At 41.3% G+C, this 18806-nt stretch overlaps 1 protein-coding gene across 7 annotated transcripts in view; it reads right to left on the bottom strand.

The window, feature by feature from the left end:
* Window positions 1-18806, bottom strand: part of LOC5575117 (peroxidasin) — a 519729-nt gene that overhangs the window by 244013 nt on the left and 256910 nt on the right. For all 7 annotated transcript variants that reach the window (XM_021842192.1, XM_021842199.1, XM_021842193.1 and 4 more), the window contains one exon: window positions 7370-7585. In XM_021842192.1, coding sequence (XP_021697884.1) covers window positions 7370-7585 — 216 coding nt within the window. The remainder of the gene's footprint in view (window positions 1-7369; window positions 7586-18806) is intronic.

Below are 18806 nucleotides of genomic sequence, written 5' to 3'. Positions count from 1 at the left end.
CTCATGATATTCATATATAAAACTTGAAACAAATTCTTAAAATAATACCAACAGGCATTTCCCAGAAATTCTACTAGTTAACCCTTCTGATATTTATGCTTAAAAATTTCTGAGATTTTTCTCAGAAATGGTACCAGGGATTACAACAAGATTTTTCTTTTTTTCAAAGCGAGTTCAAAGTTTCCTCCAAAAGTTTCTAGGAACATTTGGTCAGTATAGACTTAATGGATTCCCGTCTCAAGAATTCCTTGGAATTTTATCAGAAAGTTCTCATTGAATTCCAACAAGATATAGTCCAAACATTCCTCTAGGAATTTCTCCAGAAGGAATTCCGGATTCTAGGAATTTTAAATTTAACGATTTTGAATTTCTCCAATACAGTCAGCTTTTGTTCGTTGCACTGAACCGGTAGCCCACCTAGTGAAAGACTTTCACTAATCGAGCTGAGTTTTCAGCAGTCACAATTGAGAATACAATAAAAATTCAGGGTTACCAACATTGATAAATCGAGATTTATGTCAAAAATGGACGGTTGTCTTCGTTTTAAGTGGGCTATAGCCCACCTAACGGGAGCCCAATTGAAACGAAGCCTACCTAAAGATAGTGCGAAATTTTACTGTAGTGTTTTTTTTTTTTAATATATCTTTGAATTCTAATGTGCCTTTGATAAAAAAAAATCACCAAGTATTTCTCCAGGATATAAAGTGGATTCAACTATGAATTCTTCAAACCATTCCGCCTACGATACCTTAATTTATTTCGGAGTCTAGAGATTCATAAACTATTCCAGGAATTTTTCATGAATTCTTCCAGTAGCTCTTTCAAAGAATAATTAAATTATAATTCTTGGAATGATCTATAAATTATTCCAAAAAATCGTACAGGCATTCGTTCAAAAACCTGAAAAACATTTTTCTCGGAATTTATTCAGCGATTTCATTATGAATTTCTGCAGAACTTTCTCCAAATATTTATGCAATAACCATTCTATGTACTACTTATGTTTCTTCAAGGATTCTATGTGGAACGAAATTCTTCATTGATTCCATCAGGAATTTCAATGATTCTTTTTTCATTGTGTTTGGGACTTGCGTTACCCATCCTACATACGCCTGCGGTAGAAGTGAGGAATTTTAGGAAACGCTCATTCTCTTTCAATTTATAAAAGGAGTAGCGATGATTAAGAAGGACTCAACCCAGAAATAGATCTTCCATAGTTAGTTTCGGCTCAGCCCATTGGAACATGCGGTCAGGGAAGACCCATGTATCCCAGTATATATTAGGGTGAACTCACCGGTTTTGGCCAGCCTAAAAGAAAATGTCAATAAAAATAAAATGGGAAGCCGTTTTTATACTACAAATATGTCAAATGCAAGCTTTCAATCCATATTATGTGTATGAAATATCAAAACTGAGCTAAAACCATTTTTTTGCTTTGAAAATCCCGTTGGTCAATATAGGCCAATTGAACCAGTTTCGGCCGGAGATTTAACTTCGGTACCTAAATTGGCCAATTGCATTGATTTCTCATGAGAGTGGCCAAATTAGGAGTGCCATGGCCAAATTAGGCGTATGGGAGTTAAAATTATAAGGAAAATGAATTGTTTTTTATGTTTTAAATCAATTTGGACAAGTAAATGAATGTAGCTCTATCATATGGATGTGATCTACTGAACACAAAAAGTTTCATGATGATTGGCAATGAAAAACGGTGTATAATCCACTATGGCTATAACTGGCGTATGGCCAAAACCGGTGCTTCTACCCTATATAATTGTGGAATGTATTTTAACTGTAAATATATGTGAATAAATGTAATTGAACCGTGTAGTGTTTTACGGAACTATGTGTTTATGTGAAATATTGGATCGACCCCCCACTTTAAACGCCTTCCGTGGACAAACTACCACCCATTTCGATGTTGGGGCTTGGGCGAAGGAAGCTCCCCGACACATTGGGTTCTTCAAGTAATTCTAAAACTGAGCAAGTTTCCCAGATCTTCCAGAGAACTGTCCTAGAATTCTGCCGATAATCCCACCACGTATTCGTTCAGAAACTTTTGCATTGAAAATCCCTCAAGGATAGTTCTTGTTATTAATGGAGTTTTATAGTGATTCCTTCACAAATTCTGAAAAAAAAACATTTTAAAGAGTTCGTTAATTCAAAAATTCCGTCAAGAATTCACCAAAGGATTTATTTCAAGCGTTTTATCCCGAGCTTCTCATAGCAAAATCCTGAAGTTTCATAACTGCCTGCCTCAAATGTTCATGAACTGCTCAACATTAACTTTTTTAACACTTCAGTCGTCGCGCTGTTGTATTTTGTACAACACTGTTGAAAAAATCTCGCTTTTCGTTCACAACGGCAGCGAGGTGGTTCTGACGGTGGCAAACCGTGCGACGCTTCAAGTTAAAGGTTTCTAGAAGATCTCATTTATGAATTTCTTTTAGAGTTTCTCCGAGTATTCAAGGATTCCTTCAAATATTTTTCCTGATTACATTTCTTTAAGGATTACTGCAATAAAATGTAAAAAAATACAAACAATTAAACACGGGAAAATATCTAAAAAATATGTAGGAAAGACGAGAAATGCCTGCTAGGTCAATAACATCAATTTAAGACTTATTTTCTCATCGAACAATACATGTTGAACGAAATTGAGAAAAAAAATATTTTGCTTCGATATAACGTAATGAAAATAAAAATCAAGTTACGTTATATCGAGGTATTACTGTACAGTGAAGTGATAATTTCCTGTAGCATTGATGATTTTTTTTGTCGCGAATCAAATATTAGTGTAGTATTTAGGTGTTTTGAATCGCAGAGATGTTTCCATTGGAAACTGTTTTACAAGCTTGAAGGTTAAAAATGCGTATCGTATTGTGTTCTGAAAGATAGGATGCGCCACGGTGTTGCCATCTGACGGTGACAGTTGTATTCGACGAGTTAAAGTTCATATTCATTCTAATATCAGTACATTACACAGTAAAGGAAATTCAGTCACTTTGCCACGTATACCACACACATATGGGTGTAAAAGGAATATTCTGTCACGATCCAAATAACCAAAACAAACTCGCTAGTTGTCACTTGGCATTTCAAAATGGCGAAATGGGAAATCTAACATATTGGACTACCTCCCTTCTAGATACCTTGGGTGGCTGGCTTTGGAAAATTTAACGATCATTGACACACGAGTCATAATTTCATCCCAATTATCCGCCTGCATTCACACAACACGCATGATATTTATCGTTCGTGGAAGATAAGCCACGAATCACGAAAGAAAAAAAAGACAGACATTCACTGTTTGGCGCCGATCACTTTGTGCCAATACTTGTAACATTCGCTGACTCATTCTCATTCTGATCAAGAAACAGAGGCATACCGTTTTGACTCATATTCCGAACACTTAAGGCCAACAGTGACTTCAAATGCATCTTACAGGCATAAATTAAATGATATTTGTGAAAATTGTAATTTATCCGCAAAGCCTAACTGTTAGCTGTTGGGTGTGCCGATAAAATTGCTTGTTTGAACTTGTTTAGTACCGTTTTAACTCATATTCCGAACACTTAAGGCCGACAGTGACTTCCAATGCATCTGATTGTCATAAATTAGCTGATATTTGCGTAAATTTTAATTTCTTCGCAAAGCCTAACTGTTAGCTGTTGAGTGTACCAGTAAAAATGTTCATTTAATTAGTTTTAGTATTGTTTTTACGTATGAGTATGGAACAACATTTTGATTCAAATGCCGAACACTGTGTTAATTCTGTCTCATATTCCGAACACCTTGGTTCAAATTTCGAACAGCGTGAATAAATCGTATTCAAATAAATAATTTCGCAAATAAAATTTACTGAGCTGGTTTTACTGGTCTCGAACTAGAGAATCATCACTACTTGCGAGGTATAAAATACATTGGAAGACGTTAAAACTGAATTGCAATTGACTGCCATTTCCTTGTAATTTGATGACATATTTCAGTGAAACATATCAACCAAATCGCCATACAAAAACCGAGTGTTCGGAATATGAGTCTGTTCGGAATTTGAGACAAAACGGTATATTTTCTATTTTCTGTGCTATGTTTGCAACCAAAGGGGTGATCGATGTTCCAATAACTTAATTTAAGTTGCTTAAGGTTGCAATACCAGATAATATGAAAGGTATTACCAATTTTATGCAAAACGTAACTCACCCGAATGCCTCGATACCGTTGTAGTCTGTGAGAGTTGCTGCTCTTGCCACGTATCAAACAAGAGCCTGAATATCAACAATAATAGGGCTTCCTTAGATGAGTGGTTAGAGTCAGCGGCTACAAAGCAAAGACATGCTAAAGGTGGTCTGGGTTCAATTCCCGGTCGGACCAGGATTTTTTCGTAATGGAATTTTCCTTGACTTCCCTGGGCATAAAGTATAATCGTACCTGCAACACGATATACGAATGCGAAAAATGGCAACTTTGCATAGCATGCATAGCATAAACTGACTGTACATGTCAATGGTTGCTACTCCGTGATTGATCCGAACCGGTAAGAATTGCACTTCGATCCAAATGAATAAGGGATGGGATTTTCCGCATATTCTCGAAGTGCAATTTTAGCAGCTCTCATATTATTGATCAATAACGGCGCCGGCCAAGTCCTTACAGTCAGTTGGGAAGGGTAAGGAACGTTATTGTGTAATGATCGTTGCTTCTAAAGACCGAGAATACCTCTGCATCTCCACAATCATTACGGGACAGGTGTGGTTAGTGAGGGAGGAAAAAGATCTGGGAGTCACCTTTGGTCGGTGATGCGATCCATGGATTAGGAGGGAAAATACGGAACTTAAAACTAGTGTTGCATTTTTGTATCGCAGTAGCAAATATATTGAAAGAAATTATAAAAAAGTCGACATTCATAATATCGAACTATTCAAAGGTTATTTTTAGTAATGACGAAGACAGAAAGGATTGTGTATTTTAAAAGTGTATGTAACAGAAATAAGGGTATTGTCGACACATGTAATGATGAACCATTCAAAGTATGTTTGAAAAGTAAAATAAAATTAAAAAAAAAGTTACATTGCAACAAAAAAAAATTATCTTACGTCGACATTTATAATGGTTACATTGCAACAAAAAAAAATATCTTACGTCGACATTTATTATGGTTAAAGGTTATTTTGACCAATGACAAAAACATAATGGTATATTAAGTTTAAATTATACGCGAAAAAGTCGACACTTGTAGTGACGAACCATTCATAGCTTGTTTGAAAATAAAATAAAAGCTACTTATATCAACGATAAAAATGAATTATCATAAGCATGAAACGATCTCACAAGTACTTCATCCTCGGCTGAACACGAAGCTTTTCACACTTGATCAACACGACCCGAACACGATTGCGCGTCCCATTAGAACATGCAACCAAATCAAAAGACCACGCACTATTGTCGATTTTTTTTCCACAGTCGAATGACGTGAACCGAACACGATTTGTTTTGATTCCGTCGCGCGTTCCATCGGAACACGCAACCAAATCAAAAGACCACGCGCTCTACTCTGGCCTTCGCAAAGTACTACCCAATCGAACGAAGCCATCGAAAACACACTCAGAGCGCGCGAAAATGAATCGGACTGCTTGGGTCTTCGCAAAGCACCTCTATTTAATCTTTCTTCACTTCACATTTACCATAAACCTTCCGTTGCTGATCCCACTCAAGTCACCGATCATTCCAAACAATTATTATATTTTATCTTAGTTCCACCCTAACACAACATCGTTGTATGCAGCTCTTTTTTCTCGCTTTTCATTCTATATACACTTTCCCCAAACACATTCCCAATCTGGGTACTCACTCTCAGTTCTCGCTTCCTTACGTTTTTTCTCGTTCTCCCCAAATACACGCACACTACAAACGTTCCATCTCTCAAAACTTCTATAATTTTTCTTCTTTTGTTCTATTCAGTTTGATGCGGTTATGGTTCATGAAAACCGCCAAACACACGATTTCTACCATCGATAAATCCAAGCTTTGCCAATCCAAATACCAAGCCGTCTAGCTGGCCTCGACATTCCAGTGCATTTTCGAAACGCACACCAACACCAAGCCGTGCACACCCGATTATTCCATTGTTTTTTGTTCATATCAAAATATCACTTTTCGGAACTTTTAAAGAAATCGACACTTTTCCCACGGCCCAACTGCTGCATACCCACCGCCTAAATTTCCACTGCACTAAAAATCATGACATTTTTTTTCAATACCGCATAGATTCACTTACACTTGCCCACGCACGAGAATCACGTTTGATGCGCACGGTGTTCATGGTACGAGTAGGCGTAGAAGGGCAGTTTTCTTCTCTGCTGCTGTTGAGCTCCAATGGATCATTGAAGGTAGTTTTTGCAAGTGCTCACCGCATCAAAACAAAGGCGCCACTGTATATGGGATTTAACATTGTGACAGCATTGCTGTTCTGTCAAACACACAAGACTACGGTGGCGCCATCTATGCTTTCCGTAGCGGTCGTTTTGGTTATTTTAATGATCCATACACGTCGCAGCAAACACTTGCGCACGCGTACAGCCAGAGAAGCCTGCATGATAACACCAACTGCACAGCCACACACACACCACCGCAACTCTCTCACCTACTTGCTCAATGCGGTCTGTCATAGAGACAAAAAAAAACTCTGATCAACTTTGAAACCCTCAATATAACTTTTTTCATCACTTTTACCAAAAGATTTCACAATATTCCATTAGCTCACATTCCATTTCACAACCCGGATACACTTTTTGTTTTAAAATTGACAGAAAACAAGCACTTTTCAAAGATTAACTCGCGACACGATAAGATGCTCAACCAACTTTTGGCAGTGCAACAAGGTCCTCACCCATATGCGAAAAATGGCAACTTTGGTAAAGAAAGCTTAATAACTGTGGAAGTGCTCATAAGAACGCTAAGCTGAGAAGCAGGCTCTGTTCCAGTGAGGACGTTAATGCCAAGAAAAAGAAGAAAAAGGGCTCTCCGATTGCGATATGCCACGAACTGTTACACTCTCTGAATATGGTTCAATCGTGGTGCGACCTCATAGTTGGGCTCAAAGGCCGGCCCCTCCATCCTTCTTAACTCCTTTTCTCAGTCCCAGAGAAAAAAAAATCTTGTCCGTTTCTCCTTATAGCGACTGCTATAGTTTTAAAGCCTTAGATTAAGAGTGAAAGATAGAAGCAACTAAAATAAACTACAAAGTGCGAGTAAAATGACGGGCCTGGGATAGAACCCATGACCTTCTGCTTTTGAAGCAGAAGCGGTAGCCATTGGACCACCATATAATATATAATCCCCAAAGTAAAAGATATGAAATAGTACTTACAAGTTTTGCAATCGGTCCAGTGCTTCGAACGCACCAGGTTCGATGGTTGCGATTCGGTTTTTGTTCAGATACAGATGCTTGAGCGACGGCAGCTGTCGGAATGCTCCCGGCTGGACCCGCACGATTTGGTTCTCGCTGAGGAAAACCGTGTGCAGGTGGGCCAGGTTGGCAAACGCATCTGTGGGCACTTCGTGGATACGATTGAACCGCAGATCACTGTTAGGATGGAAAAAGAAAAGAGAAAGCTACAGTTTTGTGATCACAATCATGAAGTAATGAGGCTTGATGGCTGAGCACGTAGTATTTTTTTAGAATATTTAAGTGATTCTATAAAATATGAATAATTTGACATAAAATATTAATCTTTATAAAAGCCTTCATCTCTAGTAGAACAGAAAAAAACTCATCCAATCCCATTGTGGTCATAACTTTGCTCTTCTATGCGCTTTTAAAGCAAAACTTTTCCTCGCGTTCCGGGCCCAATCCAATTCGACGGACGAACGGCTGTTATGTTTCCGGCTTATGCACTTTTACGTGCCCAAAAGGCAAGTTTTCCAACGGAAATCACCCTTCGGGGAGAAGGTAGATTCCAGCATCGAAGCATAAGCAACCGAAGGTGAAAGAACTTCTCCCCTGGAAAGTTTCTGTTGACCCAGGACCCAAAGCATCTTGCGTTGTGCGCTCGAAATGCGGCTGCGGTTTTTTTCTTTTGCCCAAACCTTCCCTCGAAAAGTTCCAATCTCACTGGGTGGGAATCGGGAGGATAGATAAAAGTTGCGCTACTTTGCCGGGAGGTCCGCTAGAGCTCTTTCAAAGGGGAGATAGCTTTGACTTATTTATATGCACGTGCCTACATATTTCATAACTTTGCAGCGGAAGTTTACGACGACAGTGCGTCGAAGAATTCTCTGGATGGCCCCCATTTTGTGGATAGGGGAATAAATAGAAATGCTTTTCCAAATGCATACATTACACTGAAACCTTTATTTTGCAAACCATCAGAAGACCAGCGGCTACCGTGAATAGTTGTTGAACTTGAAACTTGGTGCCACTGAATTGTATGAGCCTATATGGGTAATATCGTTGTTCCCAAGATTCTTAAAGGTCACTTGTTACGTTTGTAGATTTTAAGACCTAGTTCTTGAAAAATATGAAACAGTCCTTGTACATGAATCTAGGTGCAGCAGGATCTGTCCCAGTTGAGATGTGACGCCCTAAAGAGGAAGTAAAAAACAAACGTTGAAAGATTATAACCTCTAATTCCTAAGTAGGTACAACATGTCCTCAAAGATAGTAAAAATATTCCATAAATTCATCATCACATTTTTATCAGCCGATGGCATCGGTGACAAAAGCATTGCTCCATAAAACTGTCTTGGATGCAAACGGCAATGGCTTTCGCTACTTTGCGAGAGATTGTGTCAGTGAAGAAAATATTGCGCTGGCTGCTCCACCATCGTCAGACCGGCAGCTGAAATACATATGACACGGGTTTGATGATGATGCACCTTCTCTCTGAGATAGGCCACCTACATAGTATGTCACCGACTTAGAAATACAGTATAGAATGGAATGCATTGCTACCGTCTCGCCGCTGGGAAAATAGAGACGTTCTTTTCGGTTCCTATTTGACGACGACATATATCTGACGACAACAGAACGTGACTGGAGTGCTCTACTAGGGCATGTGAGCACACATAATCATCAATGCTTCCCTCCTGGTGCCGTGTCAACCGGTCTGCCACCGGGGCGCTACGAATGAATCTTCATTGTCGCTGATGTTCTGGAATGATTTCGTCTTTGTACAAAGTATATTGAAGCTGGCTGGTACTGACGTTTTAAGGTTGCTAAAATGTCAACTCTTGATGTGTCAAATGTCTCGGTGTGTATAACTGTTAACATATAAGGTGAAACAGCTTGGAATCCAACTCCAAGATGCATTGGCAGGCATTGGAGGTCTTCCTAAGCCGAGTGGTTAGAGTCCGCGGCTACAAAGCAAAGCCATGCTGAAGGTGTCTGGGTTCGATTACAGGCCGGTCCAGGATCTTTTCGTAATGGAAATTTCCTCGACTTTCCTGGGCATAGAGTATCATCGTGGTTGGTAAATGGCTGGGCATGGCGTTCCATTGGTGCCTCGCGTAACTGAAGGAATAAAATAGACCTCTTTGTGCGGTTCTTAGCCTCCTGCCAAGCAACTCCTATCCCTGCCTCCTCACGGTACTGGCCGGGGTACGAGTAACCTTGGGGAAGATCGGGTAACCAACCCCTGGTGGGAACTTTGGTCGTATGCTGACAGGGAAGGGGGGGTTTGCTTTTGCTTTTGCTTTTGCAAACCTGAAGCGTCTGTACTCCATGTTAGGAGCGGCTCACAACAGCGTCTGTTCCCCATGTCAGGGGCGGCTGATCATCGTCCGAGTGCCAGAGAAGGACTCCAAGCTAAACTGCGCACTATGGCCCCGAACATTTAGGGAGAATGGTCCTCCGAAAATCTAGGGGGTTGGTGTCAGGCCCTGCAAGCCAGCCCTTAAAACATCAAGCAATGAATAATCAACGAGAGAATACGAACCGGGACAATCGGCGAAGACCAAAGCGACGTAAAGGGACTTCATCGGAAGCACACGCATACTCGCTGACGTGCTGAAGGACTGCGGATTCGGCATCGTAGCGTTGCAGGAAGTGTGTTGGAAGGGATCATTGGTGCGAACGTTTGAGGTAACCATACCATCTACCAGAGCTGCGGCAACACACATGAGCTGGGAATAGCTTTAATAGTGATGGCGCGTGATCGGGTGGTGACCGATCAATGAGAGAATGTGCAAGTTGAGGCTCAAAGGCCGGTTCTTCAACTTCTGCATAATAAACGTGCACAGCCCTCACTCCGGAAGCACTGATGATGATAAAGACGCATTTTACGCGCAGCTCGAACGCGAGTACGACAGCTGCCCAAGCCACGACGTCAAAATCATCGTAGGAGATCTAAACGCTTAGGTTGGCCAGGAGGAGGAATTCAGACCGACGATTGGAAAGTTCAGCGCCCACCGGCTGACGAACGAAAACGGCCTACGACTAATTGATTTCGGCGCCTCCAAGAATATGGCCATTCGTAGCTCCTACTTCCAGCACAGCCGATACACCACAGCAGACAGAATCACAAATCGACCACGTTCTGATTGATGGACAGCACTTCTCCGACATCATCGACGTCAGAACCTATCGTGGCGCTAACATCGACTCCGACCACTATGGTTAAACTGCGCCCAAAACTCTCCGTCGTTAACAACGTACGGTACCGACGACCGCCTCGGTATAACCTAGAGCGGCTTAAGCAACCGGATGTCGCTGCAACCTCGAGGCTGCATTACCGGAAGAGGGTGAGCTAGATGAAGCCCCTCTTGAGGACTGCTGAAGAATAGTGAAAGCAGCCATCAACGATGCAGGCTAAGAGCAACGTCGGGTACATAGGACGGAGTCGAAGGAATGATTGGTTCGACGAGGGATGTAGGCAGCTTCTGGAGGAAAAGAATTCAGCGCGGGCGGTCACGCTGCAGCAAGGGACCCGGCAGAACGTGGAACGTTATAGACGGACATGGCAATAGCTGACCCGCCTCTTTTGGGAGAAAAAACACCGCCTGGAGGAGACGGAGTGTGAAGAGATGGAACAGCTGTGCCGGTCTTAAGAAACACGTAAGTTCTATCAGAAGCTCAACGCATCCCGCAAAGGCTTCGTGCCGCTAGCCGAGACGTGCAGCGATAAGAATGGAAGCATTTTGACGGACGAGCGTGAGGTGATCGAAAGGTGGAAGCAGCACTTCGACGAGCACCTGAATGGCGCTGAGATCACAGGCAATGAAGGATGGGACAACGGGAAGCTCACGAGACTGATAAGAGCGACGATGGATGGTGTGCAAAATTGTGTAAAGGTTTCATGCGAACACTCCAGTTTGGATCCCGCTGGGTACTACTACAAGGTGATGGACTTTCCGGCTTGTTGTTCAATATTGCGCTAGAATGTGTTATGCGGAGAGCCAGCCTTAACAGCCGGGGTACGATTTTTACGAGATCCAGTTAATTTGTTTGCTTCGCGGATGATATGGATATTGTCGGCCGAACATTTGAAAAGGTGGCAGACCTGTACACCCGCCTAAAACGCGAGGCAGCAAAAGTTGGACTGGTGGTTAATGCGTCCAAGACAAAGTACATGCTAGCTGGTGGGGCCGACCGCGACAGGGTTCGCCTAGGTAGCAGTGTTACGATAGACGAGGATACATTCGAGGTGGTCGATGAGTACGTCTACCTTTTTTTTTTTTTTTTTTTTTTTTTCCTTCTAAGCAATGGGGGGATAATCTGCTCAACAGACTCCGGACCGAGGTCCGGGAGTGTGGGGTTGGGGACCATTTACTACGTACAAGCAGTAAACAGGACTACACCCCCGACCCACTAAACCATTTCCATTGCCGCCAAACCCTTCGTCTCTCCGGGACCACCAAGAAGGCATTGCTTCGGAGAGGGGCTATTGCACATCGCATCCTCCAGGTTAGCTGCGTAGCCATGCAGCAACGAACATCGATGACACGCTTATGGGGGTCCACCAAGGTAGCATGCTGGCGCATTGCCAGCTTCCCGGGTGGTACTCACCTCCCGTTGTCCGCTGAAGGCGGGCAGGGTCGACCACTAAGCCCGCGCCCAGCTGCACCGCAGGTATCAAGAACTGATACTGCGGGCTTCGCAATTTGACCTACTGAAGGCTCAGGCCCTATCAGCTAGCACCAGCTGGGATTGCTGACGAAGGGGCCTCCACCTGCCCCGAACAACCAGAGGCTCGTATCCACCCAGTAGGCCGGCGCCACGACAGCAGCGCTACCAGGATGTTCTCCCGCGGCCACTTAATCGCTGTAAGGGTCGATCTCGACCGTAGGGCACCGGTATGACCTACGTAGCCGACTGCGAACCCTTGGACCACCTGTTGATTAGCGTCTGCACTAGTCACTCCTCGAGTCCACACGCCACCTCCTTTGGAGTTCCGAGACGATGTGGGTGATAGCCGATGAAACGGCATTCCAGCCAAACTCGTCTGCACACATCCTCTGGACCAAATTGTCCGGAGTCGTGTCCCGACCGCATGTGGCAAACATGCGGTCACGCATTGTGCGGAAACGCGGGCACACGAACAAAACGTGTTCCGCCGTTTCCTCTAAACCTGCACAAACTGGACATTCGGGAGAACCCGCATGACCGAAACGGTGTAGATATTGTCTAAAGCATCCATGACCCGAAAGGACCTGTGTTAGGTGGAATGTTAGTTCCCCATGGCGCCTATTGACCCAGATATCTAACCTCGGAATCGACCTGTGAGTCCACACTCCCTTGGTGGAACTGTCCCACGCACGCTACCATTTGACCATGGAGGTCAGTCTGGCAGTCCTGCGTATGCCTCTTGTGCCGCGCCTTTCGAAACACTCTATGTCTTCCATGATAAGGATACCAATAGGCATCATACCGGTGATGACACAAAGTGCATCGTGTGACACGGTACGGTACGCGCTCGCAACCCTCAGGCACATTAGCCTATAAGTACTCTCTAGCTTGCTACGGTAGCTATCGGTACTCAAAGCCGTGCCCCAAGCCGGGCCACCATACCTCAGTATGGACGAGGCGACACTGGCCAGAAGCTTACGCTTGCTGGCGTACACCGCAGAGCTATTGGACATCATCCGGGACAGTGCCACAATAGCTGTGGAGGCTCTCTTGCAGGCATAATCGACATGGCTACCGAAGGTAAGCTTGTCATCGATCATCACCCCCAAGTGTTTGACGGAGCGCTTCGAAGTGATTGTGCAGTCGCCTACACTGATCACCGCTTGCTGCACCGACTTTCGGTTGTTGACAACAACAGCCTCCGTTTTGTGGTGAGCCAATTCCAGTTTCCTGGAGCTCATCCACTCCTCCACAATTGCGATCGAGTATTGAGTACGTCTACCTTGCTGACGGCTGACTGTAACGTTAGCTATGAAATACGAAGGCGCATCATCAATGGAGGTCGGGTCTACTATGGCCTCCACAAGAAGCTGCGGTCAAAAAATTTTCACACCCGCACCAAATGTACCATGTACAAAACGCTCATAAGGCCGGTAGTCCTCTACGGGCATGAAACGTGGACGCTGCTCCAGGAGGACCTGCAAGCACTTGGAGTCTTCAAACGTCGGGTGCTGAGGACGTTCTTTGGCGGTGTGCAAGAAAACGGTGTGTGTTGTCGAAGGATGAACCACGAGCTCTCCCAGCTCCCAACTCCCAACCCACCCAGTTAACACATGATCGCATATAATAGGATATAAGAGTACAGATATGGAGGCGATATACGTACATTATTCATGCAGCCTTATGGCGCATGTACGTATATCGCCTCCACTCTTGTGCTCTTATGAGCTATCGTATATGAGTTTGTGTTTACTGGGCAGTATCAAGAAGGTGGCCAAAGCTGGTAGGATACGATAGGAAGGGCATGTTGCAAGAATGCAAAGATGGTGTTCGCGTCGGATCCGGTTGGTACAATAAGGCGTGGAGCGCAGCGAGCTAGGTGGGCGGATCAAGTGCGCATCGATTTGGCGAGCGTGGGACAGAACCGAGGAAGGAGAGATGCGGCCACGAACCGAGTATTGTGGCGTGAAATTGTTAATTACCGAAGGTATTATTGCCGGTCAGTCCCATCTGTAAAAATAAGGCATTGAGAAAATGGTGTGTGAAGTTTCCAATCTCGTTTTCCATACGAATATTCAGAAAATTCAAGAGGATTGAAACATATTCAAATCCTCATGAAACTTTCACAATTTGCTTTTCACTACGATATCTTTCTGAGAAAAATATGAAGATGATTAAAAAACGGTGCATTTTTGTGTAATACGGTACGGAAACCTGTAGTGGGACTGATATGCACAACTAAAAAAATGTTGTAAAATTAAGTTTATTTTGATGCACATAATTGGAGCATCAAAACAAACCTAAATTTCAACGACCAATCCATTATTTTTCAATCAAATTCACTTTAAATTTACAGGATCATGTAATATTCAACCAGTTTCGGTTGAAAATTGAATGTATATTCATTTAAGTTTACATGATGCTATAAAAATACACGAATTTGATTTATTTTTACAGTAGACTTCACTTTACATCACATTGAAAATTAAATATTTTTTTCTGTGTGCGATTACTTTTCATTATGGGACAATTTGACTTGCTGTTTTTTCCTACTTTTTCCGAACAAATCTTATCATCTCATTAGGGCAGCTGAAAGAGCATTGGAAGATATGTTGAAAACTGAACTCAACTAAATTTTGACGAAAATGCAGATGGGACTGACTTGCGATTCACGGCAGATAAATAAATATTTTTTCGGGAGGAATGCTTGAAGCAGTCTCTGGAAGAGTTTCTTTAGGAATCTTTGACAAGACGTAATAGAAAATAGTTTGAAAAATCCCTGGAAGAATCTCTGAAGGAATCCCTAGACTAACCTCTGAAAAAAATGATGGAGGAATTCTTGGAGATATTCCAGGAGAAATCTTATTGAAAATATTACCGAAGGATTCTATGGAGAAATCACTGGAGGTATTTCTGTTGAAACTCTTTAAGAAACTCGTTGCGAACTCTCTTGAGGAATTCCTGTAGTTTTATTTGGAGGAGAATATTCCCTTGAAAATCCCTGGAGCGATTTCAGGCAGAATTTCTGGAGAAATTGCTGAAAATACTCGTAGAGCCTCATCTGATCCGGTCATAACATATCTTGTTGCGATCAAAGCTTCTTCGTGAGGGAATCTCTGGCGAAATTGTTGTATAGATTACTGTAGAGATTATCTTGGATAAATTTGTGGTAAAATCTCAGGAGGAATCTTCAAAAAAAATCCAGGAGAAATCTTTGAAAGAGCCTTTGGAGAAGTTCTCTTCCAACACCATGAACAATTTGGTTTTCTTTCGTAGTAGGGTAAGTTATCCATTATTTGGATTAGTGGATCATTGGATTAGTCACAGAAATGACACTGCCAATGGACGTCTTGTTTTGTTTACACCCGAAATAGTTGTAAACATCGATCAAATTGCTTCAAAATTGATGAAATACCACCAAAACTGATAAAACTTTTCCTACTTGTGCCAATAGTTGCGGTAAAGTGTTCTTATAATATTTCTTCAAATCATAAGAAAACAACGGATACCGCTCTGATAGGACCACTCATTAAAAATATACCGCAACTAAAGGAACAGTGTTCCACTAGTGGGGGTATTATTTTTTACTGTCATGTCGTTGGTTAATACGATGAAATTATTTTTCTCACTAAGTAAATGGGCGTTTCTTCCCGTTAGAACAATAATATATACATTTATCACATTGATTTTTAGCGTGTTAATGAAGTTGAATCGTGCTTAGTACCTCCACTATTGGAACATTTACTCTACACATCTTTCTACGGTTACTATGCAACGCAAGATCGACGAACAAACATATAGTTAAATGCACAGATATGTTCCTACAAAATGTCTGCTAGAAGTTCGTGACATATTACAGTTTGCGAAGAGCCGCATAAGTCCAGCCTATATAATTAAATAAGGTTTATCAAAGACCCGAGGAGATCTGCGAAGATTCGCGATGGACTTCCAAGAATTCTTCAATTTTTTTCCCGGCTTTTTGTTTGAAATTTATCTAATAGAATTACTAGATTTAATATATTCGAACATTGTTTAAATTTAACTAGTTTGTACAAGAAATATATAATGAATATAGGTGAAAGTGAATTGAGTGATACGACTTGTGTTTCCGGTGTTGGATTTGACTGCCGTGACAATTAATCAACCCGATGAGTTTGTTCCATTATTGTGAAGCGTAGAATTATAGAATTAGTTAGATTTTCGCATTCCGGCATGAATGCAGAAGTGAAGTAGGGGTACCGGGGGCAGTATGGACACCCGGGGCAGAATGGACACCCCCTGTATCTTTGCATAAGCGAATACTTTTACACTTTAAATGCAAACAATATTTCAGTTATCTGTCGGAGGAGTAAATTATCCACTAAAATTTCAGAAAAAAAGTTCAAAACATTGATTTTAAATAGAAAAATTGAGCATGTTTTTATTTGGTTCGAAAATTATAACATTCACACCTCACCAAATAAGGTTTCAGAGGCAAATGACTGCAAGTTGACCGATAATGTAGCTCTTGATTGAATCTTCAATTATTTATGCTATATTCAAAAATAGCGTAGATTTTTTTCTGGTACTTTAAGACATTGAAAAACTTATATAAAATTTTCTTATACTGTTGGGGCAATATGGACACCGGGTGGCAAAGTAGAGCTGACACTTCAAAGAGAAAAAAATATAACTTCAAATACAAAATTATCCAAAAATATTTAGCGGAACCACAAATCAGTTGAAAATCGTCAATTCTTGATTAAAACTAACTTGGAGGCAATATTGAAAGCATCTCTACGAAAAATGTCGTAAATTGGTTTTAATCATGTTTCCAGTGACACAACCTGTCACAATGGTTTCCTGAATATGAACTTCATTTTTCGAGGTTTTGAGAACCTTCGCGGGACAATTTTACTATAAACATTAGGGTGTCCATACTGCCCCATGGGGGTGTCCACTTTGCTCCGCTAGCTTGATGGTGACTACCAAATATAAACTTTTTTTAAACCCCTTTTTGAAAACAAAATATTTTTTTCCCAATTATGCAACCATGTTTAACAAATGCTTAAAAACTCTAAAAAGCATACTGCACATAAAAAACAGGATAATATTCATGTCCTCACAGTCAAAATAGGCAAATTCCTTAGGGTGTCCATACTGCCCCGTGTCCCCCTAATTTGCAATGCTTCGAAGCTTCTAGAATCGATTTTTTTCTCTCGTTTTCTGAGCAAGTTCGATAACGCCTTTCAACATGTTAGTTGTCGCGGAACTGGTTGTCGGATTTCGCACGTGTTTTTGTTTTTTTTTTTTCGTGAATTTTCGATAATTGAAATTTTGTTCGGTTTGTGCGTTCCGGTCGGTTTATTATTAGGCAGTGGACAGTACGTAATTCTTGCAGGATTATTGTCTGCTTACATTTTCAGAACAAGTTTTTTTTATTACTATCTGATGACCCTAGAGGGATCGGTTCTGCTTTATATTTAATACAGAGCAGAAACCTAATTATCTTCATAGCTAAATAGACTTTTTTTTCTCTTTTGATTGCCTGCTATCAAAAGCTTAAATTGAAATACTTAAACAACAAACGCCCTGGGTCCATCGCCAGCTTAACAAGCGAATCCTGAATGAATACCTCTCCCAAGCTCCTCCTCCGTAGCACTTATGAGGGCGCCGCTGAGTCGGTGGCCTCTCATTAAGTAAGTGCTACATCAACATTTCTTTCCCCTATCTTAAGTTACGGTAAAGATAAGCGTGGCCAGAAATAGCAATATTCATGCGCTTGGTAATTTTATTCAATATTGGTTCAAGTTTTATTCCCCAGCCTTGTTCATGTAAACAGTTTGGATGAGATAATCAAACGAAACATTAATGTTGCTAGTATCAAATCTACGAAGTATACCGTAACTACGCTAACGCTAACGCTAAATTTGTCCAATAGAATTACTAGCATTTACTTCAAGTTTCTTTTGGCGATCTCCAGAGTAATGTGAGCAATTCAACCAAACCAAATGTCGGTAACTTTCTTCGTATTGGTAAACATAGCCACATCATCAAATAACTTTCATCAAACAAAGTTGATTTTGTATTTACAATAACTTACAATCATGAGTTGAAAAGAATGCAACAATGTTGCCCTCTGATTTGTCATGACAGTTTGTTATAAAATTGTATTCCAATCCGCAAAAATAGGGACAACCGATTGTGAGCTCGCTTGTTTTGATTCACTAGTTTTCTATATATCTTGTATGGTATTTGTGTTGCAAGTAATGTGATGCGCATGAAAACTGCAAAGGGGAGAAAAAAGAGAAATTATTTATATATTTGTATGCAGTTTTCGAAGTAATTTACTATAACCATTCCAAACAAATGCTTCGAGGCCTACCTAGAGGATTTGTCTGACGCATCTCTGAAAAAAAATGACAGAGCTTATACGAAATCCTCTTTGAATACCATAAAAAAAAACAATAGGACAAACTCATGGAAGAGGAAATAAAGGAATCCTTGAAGTGATACCAGTAAAATCCCCATATATGCTGTCCATAATTGACAGGAGAAATCCATCAAGGCATTCTTAACCCTCTCTTTCCCATTACTTCAATCAGCTATTTCTTCATGAAAAGAATGTTTTCATAAAATGAGCTTGAACAAACAATGTTGCGAATGATCTTAATTTTTCGAAATAAGTTAAAAAATTATTGGCTGGTTTTACATAATTTATTTTTTATTGCTAGTGAAACAGTTAGTTGAGCTTAGATTAAAT

Source organism: Aedes aegypti, chromosome 2 (genome assembly GCF_002204515.2).
Source record: "Aedes aegypti strain LVP_AGWG chromosome 2, AaegL5.0 Primary Assembly, whole genome shotgun sequence".
Classification (NCBI taxonomy): domain Eukaryota; kingdom Metazoa; phylum Arthropoda; class Insecta; order Diptera; family Culicidae; genus Aedes; species Aedes aegypti.
Note: the sequence above shows the minus strand (reverse complement) of the source record. Positions and strands in the feature narration are given on the sequence as shown.